This window comes from Manis javanica, chromosome 4, assembly GCF_040802235.1.
Source record: "Manis javanica isolate MJ-LG chromosome 4, MJ_LKY, whole genome shotgun sequence".
Classification (NCBI taxonomy): domain Eukaryota; kingdom Metazoa; phylum Chordata; class Mammalia; order Pholidota; family Manidae; genus Manis; species Manis javanica.
This window is the reverse complement of record NC_133159.1, coordinates 178,187,094-178,198,865: the sequence shown is the minus strand read 5'-3', so window position 1 is coordinate 178,198,865 and position 11,772 is coordinate 178,187,094. Positions and strand designations below refer to the sequence as shown.

General features: G+C 56.6%; 2 protein-coding genes across 2 annotated transcripts; both read right to left on the bottom strand.

The window, feature by feature from the left end:
• Positions 1–330: 330 nt before the first annotated feature.
• ZACN (zinc activated ion channel) lies at positions 331–4,096 on the bottom strand. Its single transcript, XM_073232908.1, is given in 12 exon segments — positions 331–422; positions 744–902; positions 905–976; positions 1,433–1,549; positions 1,552–1,581; positions 1,742–1,805; positions 1,807–1,872; positions 1,874–1,954; positions 2,067–2,210; positions 2,905–3,044; positions 3,265–3,629; positions 3,799–4,096. Coding segments are annotated over 12 exon segments (1,485 nt in total). The 5' UTR covers positions 3,954–4,096.
• Positions 4,097–4,173: 77 nt separating this feature from the next.
• On the bottom strand, positions 4,174–10,487 carry GALR2 (galanin receptor 2). The gene is made up of 2 exons (XM_017674504.3): positions 7,236–10,487; positions 4,174–5,933 (listed from the first exon to the last, which is right to left on the bottom strand). The coding sequence occupies exons 1-2, from the start codon at positions 7,601–7,603 to the stop codon at positions 5,159–5,161; spliced, it is 1,143 nt and encodes a 380-aa protein (XP_017529993.1). The 5' UTR covers positions 7,604–10,487; the 3' UTR covers positions 4,174–5,158.
• Between the last annotated feature and the right edge of the window lie 1,285 nt (positions 10,488–11,772).

Sequence of the window (11,772 nt, the reverse complement as noted above, 5' to 3'; positions counted from 1 at the left end):
AGTTTGACATCCTTTGGGACAAGGACCTTTCTCCACCCTCTCCCCTGCCAGGAGCCCCGTCTCTCAACCCTTGAGTCCTGGTTTACACTTCTCCTCACAGTCCATGTTCCTTGTCAAACCAGCACGCTCCTGGGACACTGGGGTTTCTTCATGCCTTGGGTTTTGTGTCCCTGATTGCAGCCTGCAAGGGCCATGTGAAAGCTTTCACACAGGAAAAGGCAGAGGAGGACAAAGGCCTGTACTCACAGCCGCCACGTGTGGACAGGCGCAGGGGGGCAACACCAGCCTGCCTATAGCTCATTTCAGAGCCAGGCCTGGGGAACTCCCCGTTCAGCCCACAGTCCTGAGGCCTAGGGGTGTTCTGCCCCCCAGGCAGCTGGAGCAGGAATACTCGCTGTCCTTGCTGTCTGGGGTCCAGCACACTGGCGGCAGGAGGTCAGAGCAGACCTGTCTCCCAGTCCCCAGTCAAGCCAAGCAGCAATGGTTGTAGAAATGCGGGCTGGGTGACTGGTAGACAGTGGTAAGAAGTTCAGGGACAGAGTGGGGGCCTGGCGCAAGGCGGGGCCCCAGCTCCTCAGGACGAGTGAACAGCTGAGCTCCATGCAGACAGACCCTTGAGGTGCACTTGCACTTGGGTAATGAATTTATTTCACATTGCTTGCATGCTAACAGGAGAGCTCAGGGTGCCTGAGGTCCTCCAGGCCTAAAGGAGAGAGTTGGCCCCTCTCCCCTCTTCCCAGCACCCCTGTTATGGCCCTCCCCCAGGTCTGCAGCCCCAGCCCTGCTCTGGTACAGCCTGGGCTGCCCTCCATGGGGTGCAGCCTCGTCAGGGACTGGGTCAGACTTGCACATCACCCACACCCAGAGACCAGCGAAGACGAATTGGCTGCATATCACCCCATCACATACACCAGGAAGATTTGCTCAGCAGCCTCATCCCAGCTCTTCCTTGAGCCCTGTCCTCCTCTGGGGACTCCTATGAGGAGAGAGGCAGGGAAAGGAGCTGTGCTTTGGGGCTCACCCAACACGCTCTCCCAGAGCAGAAGAGTAAACCGAAGGGGTGTCGGCCTGCAGTCCTCCTGTAGTTCACAATTAACGAGTATTTGGGTCTGGCCCATTCTAGCCATCTTAAGTTGAAGAAACACCCCTATAGAGAGGCTTCCTGGGGCACAGGGTTGTCTCTGGGAGTGTGCAGTCACCCAAGCCGTTAGGGAGGCTAACCTTGCCCCTCCACACCCACTTCTTCCGTGGGCAGACATGGTGGAGCCCAGGGACAGCAGAGCCGGCAGAGGGAGTGCAAGGAGCCTCTCAACAGCCTAGCAACCTCTGACCCTGGCCCCAGCCCCAGCTGAGCCGCCTGCCAGCTCTGTCCCTGTCAGACCTGCTTCTAGCCTCATTCCTTTCCATCCCCCAAGAAAGGGCCCCTGCCCACCTTCAGGTTCGTGGCCACGATCTTGCTATTCCCACCTCAAGGCCGAGCTGGGGCTGCACCTGGCCCTGAGGTCGCCCTGGGCCAGCAACCCGGCCAGCGGCACAGACTCCGTGGCGTGATGAAGAGCGGCAGGTCGGTGAAATAGTAAACTGGGCGGGGTGTGCGGGAGGGGGTCAGGGGCCAGGCCTGTGCCTCTAGTGCCCAGGAAGCTAAACAGAGGCCCCCCGGCTCAGGTGACAGGAGGTGTGGAGGAATGAGGCAGGCCAGGCAGTGCGGTCCTGCCCAGGGCCAGGAGGGCACAGGGTTTACTGAGCAGTGGGTTGCAAGAAGAAGAGCTGGGCAGAGCCACCAGGGAGGAGTAGAAGACGAGATCGATAGCCCAGCAGCAGGGCCACCTTGCAGGCAATGTGCTGGGTGACCTGAAGGGGCAGCAACCCACCCGCACATGTCAGCAAACGGCAGCGCCTCCCCGGGCACCAGCAGAGCCATGATGGCCTCCAGTGCTGTGTTGTGCAGGCGTAGCTGGAAGACATTCGAGCTGGGCAGGGGATGGGCAGTAGAATGGCGATGTCAGGCCTCTAGCTCGGCATCCTGAACACCCCACCAGCCCTCCATCAGCCACCTCCCTACTCACTGTCACCTGGAAGCAGGGCACAAGCTGCTGGGGTCTGATTTGGGTTTTCAAGTCCCAGACTACATATTCCCCCTTGACGCCCACAATCTCATTTACCTGGAACTCCTGCTCATCCCTGGAAGGGGTGAGGGTGAGAATGGTGACCTAGGAAAGGACACCCCTGCCCCCAAATCTCTCATGGGAGTAGGGGTAGGGACAAGCTGGAGCCCAGGGACAATGGAGACTTCTGATGGCTGGGGTGGCTTGTCCAGTTGGAGGAAAGGCGCCTTATCTGGTTCACAGATGAGTTTTCATTGTAAAAATAAATGAACTTTGCACCATTTATGGACAGGGAGGTGGTGACAGACATGTCTACTGGTGCATCACCTTGCGCTGCACTAGAGGATCATGGGGTGGCAGCTGCGGCACTTCCCAGAGGGGAGGGACCTGAGGGATGGATGGGACTTCTCCACCAAGTTAGACATGACCTTGTGGGCCTGGGATGTTTACTGGTGGCTACACCTTCAGGATATTTCCAGGAATGAGGATGCAGCAACCTGAGCCTCCGGGCTTAACAGGAGCCCCCCTCCACTGCAATCTGGTCCAGGCTGTTGAAGGCAGTTGCCCTGGAGTAGCTGAGGGGGAGGAGAGACCTAGGCAGGGCTGCTGGGTGATGGGCTGCTGGGTGATGGGCTGCTCCTTAAAGGGGAGAGGCAGGGTGAGAAGCTCATTCGCTCTAGAGTCTCTTCAGCTCCCCTAAGCCTGGGGATTCAAGGGTGTGAACATAAGCTGGCTGCGCTGGTGTCAAAGGTGCTGGAAGCTCCCCCGCCCCAGCCCCCAAGAGCGCAGAAGCTGAGGCTGCAGTTGCTGTGTCCCTGGGGAGGGGAAAGAGCTCAAGGTCACAGTTGGTCTCTGTGGTGAGGGCCAGGTAGAGCCCGACATGGCCATCTGGGTCCACTCGGGCCTGTGGCTTCTGGTCCTGCCAGTCCACCCCGAGCGTGTGGGGGAGAGGCATCACAGCCGAGACCAGCCCCTTCCCTGAAGGCAGAGCCCCGCATACCCCCAGCTGCAGTGGCAGAAGGGGGGGGAACGCAGGGCAGTGATCCAGGGCACCGGTGGCCTAGCAGGAGCATGGAGGGGGTGGGTGGGTCTTCACTAAGGGCCTCTGAGCCTAAATGAGAGGGATATGTGGGCTGGGCTCCTGGGGTGGGAACTCCCGCCTCCTGGACAGTGAGGCCCGGCATCCAGAGTGAGCCCCAGGGCAGCATGACCACACGCTGCGGGTATACACTCGTGTTCCAGGCCAGGCGAGTGTCCAGCCAGGACTGGAGACACAGGAACGTCACTAAGGCTCCCGCTCTCCATGCATACACACGCTCCTCAGCGTGGTGGATCTGTGAAGCTGGCTGGAGCGGTTCTGCTGTCCCCCCTCCGCTGTGAGTGCTCACCAGCCGAGACAGCAGCATGGAAGACGCCCTGTACCCCAAGATATCCTGCAGGAGGGGGTAGCACATCACCCAGGGGCGGGCTCTGTGACACAGGAAGGCAGGAGACTCAGCACTTGGGTCCCACTCCCTCCACTGCCTGAGGATACTTAGAGACGTTTGACACGAACACCTGCATGTCCACGAGTAGGGGTGCACTCCCATTGTTTGGGGTGTGCTCCCACTGTTTGGAACCTGGGTGGTTTCCTGAACCTCCTGGGGAGAGTTGAGTTTGAGGAAGGATAGCCAAACTGAGGAATGGAGATCACCCAGGTGCCCTAGGGCTCAAATCCCAAAGCTTGTGACTTTTCACTGCCCTCCACTCACCAACCACTGACAGACAGAAGGCATACCCGTGGACCAAGGGCAGGGTGCTGCCCAACCTGAGGTAGGCTGGATGGGGCAGGAGCTGCAGGGCCATCATCGGGATCTCGGAGGGGCTGGACCGAGCAGTGGCGCCCACGCTACAACCTCTATTTCAATCGCCTCTCTAAGGGACTGGGCAGTTTGTGGGAGGCAGCTGCTCTGTGCAAAGACCCTGGAGTCTTGGATTGGCACCCCACCCCCACCCACCTCAGGTTCTGCAAACACCTGGAAACAAAGCCCAGGACCCAGCCCCGCCCACCCTGACCCCGCCTAGGCTTTCCTCTCCTGCCCCATTTCCACCACCTGAAACCAGTTGCCATGTCCAAGGCCTGCCAAGCAGCCAGGGCAAGCACAGGAGCCCCCACACACCTTTCCCTCCCTGAGCCCGCTACCCCTGCTTTTCCATAGCAAGCACCCACCTGGTTAAGTACCTAAGCCCTTGCCAAAGTGCCCTGTGCTCAAAGAGGTGAGATGGGTACACCCTTGAGTTTTAACACTGAACCGATTTCCAGTAAAAAGCTTTGGCTCAATAACTACAGGAACAGAGGTTAGCAGCTCATAAGCAAAGCCTTGGGGCATTCCTGTTCCCCCACGGGGTTCTCAAGCTGCTCCAGTCCAGGGGTGCCTTGGAACCACCAGGAGCGGGGCTAGAGGGCGTGGGGGGCTACTTCCGGGCTTGGAAGAGAAACAGCCCTTGGAGACCTGATCCTGAACAACTGCAGCGAGGGAAAGAAACCCTAAGGCCGCGGAGCCCCAGGGACCCCAGGAACCTGGGAGCAGGCAAGAACACCCTACACGCTGGCGCGTGAGCACTGCTAGAGAAATACACGTAGTGTCTGTGCCTGTCATCAACTGACTGCGGTTCAGCGCGCTTAAACACTGTCTGCGTTTGTCTCATGTATTGGCGGCTGCTGGTTCGCGGATTCATATACACCAGGAGTTTCCGTATGGCCACGTGCAAGGAGCCTTCAGTTGTCCCGCGCTCCCCTGCGTCAGGGATTTCTGTGCAGTTCATAATTCAGCTACCCTCTTTCCCTGGTAGCTCAGCAAAGCGCCCTACGCATTCATCCAGAGCTGCTACCCTGGGAAGTCCCAGAGGCTTCTTACCGCGGAGCCTCCTGACCATGAGATACGCGGAGAGACAGCGGCCACTGCGTGTGAACAGCGCGTTTTTGTTAACAGACGAAACACCCTCCACGATCCCAACCTCTTCCTCCTATGCTTTAACATCCAAGCGTATCCCCTAAATGTCCCCAGGTCACGTTAACTGTCAGGATGCCGTTGGTCTCCCCAGGACAAGCTGGGGACCAGGCTGGCGGCTGGGCCGCTGAGAGGCTCCGGCCCAGGGGCAGACGGCCCTGCGGCCTCTCTCACGTGCGTCAGGTCGGAGGACTCGCGTTCCTGCGCGCTGCTGCCGTGGGTGCCCTGCGCCGCGACGCACACGCGGCCCGAGACTCTGCGTGGGGCGCGGCGCAGCAGGCCGGCGCAGATCTTAAGGAAGCCTTTGCGAAAGTGCTTGGAGACCAACGCGTAGACTATGGGATTGACGCATGAGTTGGCGTAGGAGACCAGGTGCGAGAGGATGCGCAGCGCGTAAGTGGCGCGCGTAAGCGGGAAGCGGCCGAACCATACGCAGAGGATAAGCGCGTGGTGAGGCAACCAACAGAGGCAGAAGAGCGCGGCCACGATGACGATCATGCGCGTCACCTTGCGCTTGGCTCGGCGGGCGCAGGAGCCGGCGGCGCCCGGGGCGACGGCGCGCCAGAGGTGGCGTAGAGTGCGCGCGTAGGTCAGGCCAAGCACCAGCAACGGCAGCAGGTAGCTGAAAACTAACGTGCAGAGGTCCATGGCGCGGCGGCGGGGCGCGGTCCACGTCGGGTGGCACACAGTCAGGTTGGCCAACCGCGACTGGCGGTAGTAACTCAGGTAGGGCCCGGAGAAGAGCAGGGACAGCCCCCAGATGAGTCCAATAGCCGCCAGCGCGTTCCGAGGCGTGCGCAGCTCACGGGAATGCAGCGGGTAGCGGATGGCCAGGTACCTGCGGGTCAAGCCAGGAAGAGAGACGGGTGAGCGAGCGGGCTGATCCGCAGGGCAGGGCCGGACCCCTGAACCTCGAGCCCCACATCCTTTCTTGAGGAAAGTCCCTAGCGCAGAGCCGCACTGAACACTGCCGGAGCATCCTGGACACTCTGATGTGCGTCTAAATGTAGGGTAGGACCCGACAGCGTATAGGCGACTTCTCTGCTTTTCCCTGGAGGAAAAAGTCAGGAGGGCACCCTGAAGGTCGACATGGCTCTGGGGCCCCGGGAGGCTGTGATTACCAGCAGTGACAGTACCAGGGTGTTACTTGGTGGGCCCCAGGCACCTTGAGGCTCTAGCAGCCAGCCAGGAGACACGCCAGTCAGGCAAGGCACCTCGAGGAAATTCCTTAGAGAAGCCGTCGCTGTGTGGATTCCACCGGCGCGCTCTCAGAACCAACTTACGGCGCCCAGCGGAACTGGGAGGTATATGGGGAATGTGGCCTCACTCTCTGCTTGTCGGGGGAGGTCAAGAGGACGCGGGGGGCGTCGGATGCGAGAGAGATACCGGAGTCAGACCTGGATATCCTCCCCAGGAATCATTCAGGTGTTCTTCCAGGCTCCAGCAGGGGGTGGGGTGGGGGTAGGGGGGCCCATCCAGCGAGTTCCTCTCTCTGGCCTTGACCCCGGGCCTGGAGGTGGAGCGCAGAGTGGGGTAGGACCGAGCTGGGAACCCTCCGGTGCGTGCGCCCGTTCGGACTTTGGCGTGGGTCCCTCGCGAAGGAACCAAATTCCGCAGTCCGGATCTGAATCCACTGCGCCAAGCAAACCGTGACTTCAAGTCTAGCAAGGTAGAGGCGCCAGGAGTTTGATGCCAGGGGACCGTTGGTTCACAAACACGTTAATTGGATGGGCAACTCTGAGCAAGTCACTTATGGACTCGATCTCGTCTATAAATTGGGCACAGTATGCCCCGCATCCTCACAAGGGCACTTAGCTCAAGCCAGACCACGCACGCAAAGACGCTCTGTACCTGGAAATGCTGCTTATTGTCAGGCGTCGGTGGCGCTGGAGAGCTGAGGGTCTCCAGCCTGCAGACCCAAGGGCGTACCTAACCGAAGCACGCCGCGGTCCCCATTCTTATTTCTTTCTCCTCCTCCGCTCCCGCTTGTCTTTCACTCACCCTCCCTCCGTCCCTTTGCCTTCTCAGCGTCCTTTTTTATTTCCTGCGCATCTCTCCTTGACCCTTGAGCGCCGCCCCCTCCTTCTCCAGTGCCTGCCTGGATTCCCGACCCCCTGAGGCCTCCAGGGTGCTCCTTCACCTGTCCAGGGAGACAGCGGCGAGCGTGAAGCTGCTGGCGTGCATGGTGAGGAAAATAAGAAAGTGCACGACCTTGCAGAGCAGCGAGCCGAACACCCAGCCGTCCAGGGTGTAGATGGTGGCCTGGAAGGGCACGCAGCACACGATGAAACACAGGTCGGCCACGCCCAGGTTGAGGATGAACAGGTTGGTGGTGCTGACCGCCTGGCCGCCGCGCAGCAGCACGGCCAGCACCAGCGCGTTGCCCACGGTGCCCAGAAGGAAGATGAGCGCGAATAGCGTGGGCACAATGACCGCCTCAGGCTGCCAGCTGCCCCCGCCGCCCGCCTTGCCTGCGTGCTCGGCCCCCGGGCCACCCGAGACATTCATGGTGCCGCCGAACCGGAGGCCACCCGAGCTCCTACAGCCGCCTGGGTCTTTGAGAGCTCGCGGCTCCCGCCGCTGCAGCGCCCAGCGCGACTAGGCGGAGCTGCGGGCGGAGTGAGCCTCGCGTGGGTGCGGCGGAAGATGGAAGTGCTGGGGGTCAGGGGGAGATGGAAGTGCGGGGGTGTCAGGGGGAGGAGCAAGCACCGGAGGGGTGCGATGGTCCCCCGCGGCGGCCGGCGCGCTGCGGGCAGGGCTGTCGGGGGTGGGCCCTGCGCTTCGCGGCGGAGGCGCAGGCAGCCCACCCGGAGTTGGAGAGCCTCGCCCGGCCTGCGTCCGGCTCTCCCGCTTCGTGGGCGCGCTCCTGCGCACGGGTCCGGGCTGTGCGGGGCTGAGCGGCGAACTGACCTTCCAGGCAGACGCCAGAGTGGTGGAGAGACCGCCAGCCGGCTCCTGCGAGTGCCCTGCGTTGACTGGAGTGCCGGCCCTGGACCCCCTGGCGGCCCCCAGGGGGTGGAGGGAGCGGAGATGGCAACCGGCGAGGCGGGTGGGGGAGCCACGGTTTTCCAGAGCTGGAGAATGGGACGGCTTTCAGCGCGCTCCGCGCCTCTTCCCATTTCTAGTTCCCAGATGCGCTGAGCCTCACAGGAGCCCTAGAGACCCTTGGTGGGAAGGGTGGAAGCACGTTTTTGAGGGAACTTGGTTAGCTTCATCTCATTCCCTTCGCTCCCTCACTGAGAGTTTCTCCCTCCAATCCAATCTAATAATATTTATGGAACATCTCCTGTATGTCAGGCTCTGTCCTTGGCACTGTGCTTCAGTTTCTCTAGCTGTGAAGTGGGATCGGAGCACCATGTCAGAGGGCTGTGGTGGGAATGGAATAAGCTGTGTGTGAGGAGGTCTGCAAGCCAGTTAGCTGAATCTGAATGAATCGAATCTTTTTCTTTGCCTGCTTACCCTAGTCAGATACTCAAAAAGGGAAACTCAAAGGAAATACAAAATAGCAGAGTTCAATGCCCAGCAGCACTTTCCTAGATGGCCGGGAAGGTGTTTAGTTTGCAATAAAACTTAAATAGTTGTATCTAATTTTGATGTATTAGGCACTAAGCATTTGTGAGATGAACTATTTACTGTTTCTATAAAATTTAACCCTTCCAGTTCACTGGGTCTGAAAATCACCACCTTCTGCCACTGTAGCTTACTCTCTGAGTCACCTTTCTCTCCCCCGTTCCTTGGGTCCCAGTCAGGAACGTTCTTTTTCCTCTTCTCCCCCACTCCGCCCACTTCTCTAGGTCAGGAAACCTTATTCACACCGCTGCCCTGCCTGCCTATTCACTGAATAGGAAGAAAATAGCAGCTCGCGTTTATGAGATGTTCGCTGTTCATTCAGTCAGTAACCTCCTCCATGCCAGGCACTGTTCTGAGTCCTTGGGATATATCAGTGAGCTCGACAAAGGTCAGGACTTCCATGAGCTTCCTTTCTAGCAAGGGAGACAGGCAAACATAACTCAAGTTATTACCATATTGCAAGTTGGTAAGTACTTCAGGAAAAGTAGCTCAAGTAAGGGAACTGGGACTACTGTGGTGGTGGTGGTGATGGTGCAATTTAAAATAGGATGCTCAGGCAGACCTCACTAGCAAGGTGACATCTCAGCAAAGACTTGCAGGAGGTGAAGGAGCTAGCCTTGGATCTATCTAGGGGAAGAACATTCCAAATAGAACAGCCAGTGCAAAGGCCCTAAAGCAGGAGTGTACTTGTGTCCCTAATCAAGGAGGCTAATATAGCTCAGCCGAATGAACAGAAAAAGACTGGCAGAAGAGAAGGTGAGAAGTACAGCAGCACGTAGAGCTCTTTTCCATTGTAAGGACCATGGCTTTTAGTCTGAGTAAAATGAGAAGCCACTGCAGGGTTTTGACTAGGGCACCAACGCGATATGACTTACTTAAAAAATTTTTTATTGCAATATAATTCACATGCCATACAATTTACCCATTTGAAGTGTTCATTTGTTTTTAGTATATTCACAGTTATGGAACCATCAGCACAAAAAAAATTATAACATTTTTGTTTCTCCCCAAAGAAACCCCTACCCTTTGGCCATCAGCCAGCAACCTCCACCCCAAGCCCCAGTCCTAAGCAACCACCCTCTATCTATAGATTTACCTATTTTGAACATCTCATATAAATGGAATCACAAAATATGTGGCCGCCTTTCACTCAGCATAATATTTCGTAATACATGTTGTAGCATGTGTCAGTACTTCATTGCTTCTAAGGGTCAAATATTCCATTGTATGGTTATACTGCACTCCATTCCTCCATTCATTTGTCAATGGGCATTTGGGAAATTTACTTTTTTAAGATATATTTTTGTGGTAAAATATACAAAACATACAATTTAACTATCTTAAACATTTTTAAGTGTATGATTCAGTAATGCTAAGTGTATTCACACTGTTGTGCCACCAACCTCCGCAAGAACTTTTTAATCTTGCAAAACTAAAACTCTATACCCATTAAAATATAACTTCCCATTTCCCCTGCATCCAGCCCCCGGCATCCACCATTCTCTGGAGTTTCATGAATTCAACTCCATGAGATACCTCATGTGCAATCATACTATATTTGTCTTTTTGTGACTACCTTATTTAGCACAGTATTTTCAAGCTTCATCCATGTTGTAGCACATGAGAATTCCCTTGTTTTTAAGGTGAAATAATATTCCACTGTATGGATATACCACCTTTTATTTATCCTTCAAGGGCCACTGGGTTGCTTCTATTTGTTGGCTACTGTGAATATGCTGTTACGAATATGGATGTGGAAATATCTCTTCAAGACCCTCTTTCAATTATTGTGCATACATACCCAGAAATGGAATTGCTCCATCATATGGTAATTCTTTAATTTTCTGAAGAACCATCAAACTGTCTTCCACAGTGGCTGCACCATTTTACATATGCACCAAGAGTATACCAAGTTTCCAATTTCTCCACATCCTTGCCAATACATGTTCTTTTCTGTTACAGTTGATTCTTGAAAAACATGGGGTTTGTTTTCAAGAACAAAAACATGATAACCAGGCAGTTGAAAACTCATGTATAAACTTTTGACTCCCACTAAAACTTTACTACTAATGGCCTGTTAACTAGAAGCCTCTCTGATAACATCGTCAATTAACATTGTATTTTCTATGTTACATTATATATAATATTCTTACAATAAATTAAGCTACAGAAAATGGCCTTTCAAAGTATCTCAAGTCTCCAAACATTTTTCCAATATTTTAAAAATCCACGTATAAGTGCATCCACGCAGTTCAACCCCGTGTTATTCAAGGGTCAATTGTACTTTTTTTTTAAGTAAACACCTTATTGGGTGTGAGGTGATAGTTCACTGTGGCTTTGATACACCCTAGCGATTAGTGATGTTGAGCAGAGACTTTAAAATACGTTTTATTTAGTCTTCCTAACATCCCTCTTTAATTCGTTATCGTATTTCCCAGATGACAGATACGGTTTAGAGAGAAAGTTATTTGCCCATCGTTTCTCCCAACCAGCTGCAGCGGAGCCGCAGGACTCAAGACTCCAGAGCCCGCGGTGCTCTAACTGCAGAGCAAAGCTTCGAAGTGTCCCTCCGCTCAGCACTTGGCCCGCGGACAGCCGCCCCGACGTCCAGGGAAGCCACGGGGACCCTGCAGGCTGAGAAAGTTCCTTCTTCGGGCGCTGCTTGCTGACCCCACAGCGCTTCCTTTCTCAGGGTTGGTTCCCTCTCAGGCCGGGTGCTCCGTCCCGGTAGCGTGGGAACCCCACCTCCCGAGTCCCCCAGGAGGCAGACTCCCCGAAACGCAAGGCCCTTAGCCAACCGCCCCGCGCTCTGTGGTCGGAACGTGAGCCGAGTCCCCAGTGCGGGAGCTGGGGGTCCACGTCCGGTCCCCTGCCCTTGGGCCCAAGGTGGGACTGCCCCCGAGAAGACCTCAGCAGCAGTGGTTCCCCCCCGCCCGAGGGCCCCAGGCCCGCCACCGCTCGGGACCGGGTGTCCCAGCGCTCGCGCGGGAGCGCGCCAACGGGCGGCCGCGGCCTGCGGGCCGGGCCGTGGGCGGCGGGGTCCGCCGCTATCCCGGCAGGCCGTCCCGCGGGTCCCGCTCTCTTCCGCCGCGGCCGTCCCTCCTCCT

What these genes read in the sequence shown, in the direction of transcription:
- GALR2 (XM_017674504.3), bottom strand. Translation starts at nt 7,603, where the DNA reads ATGAATGTCTCGGGTGGCCCGGGGGCCGAGCACGCAGGCAAGGCGGGC. An exon ending in GCCGCTGTCTCCCTGGACAG is followed by an intron (nt 5,934 to 7,235) that starts GTGAAGGAGCAC and finishes CTTGACCCGCAG; the next exon opens with GTACCTGGCCATCCGCTACC.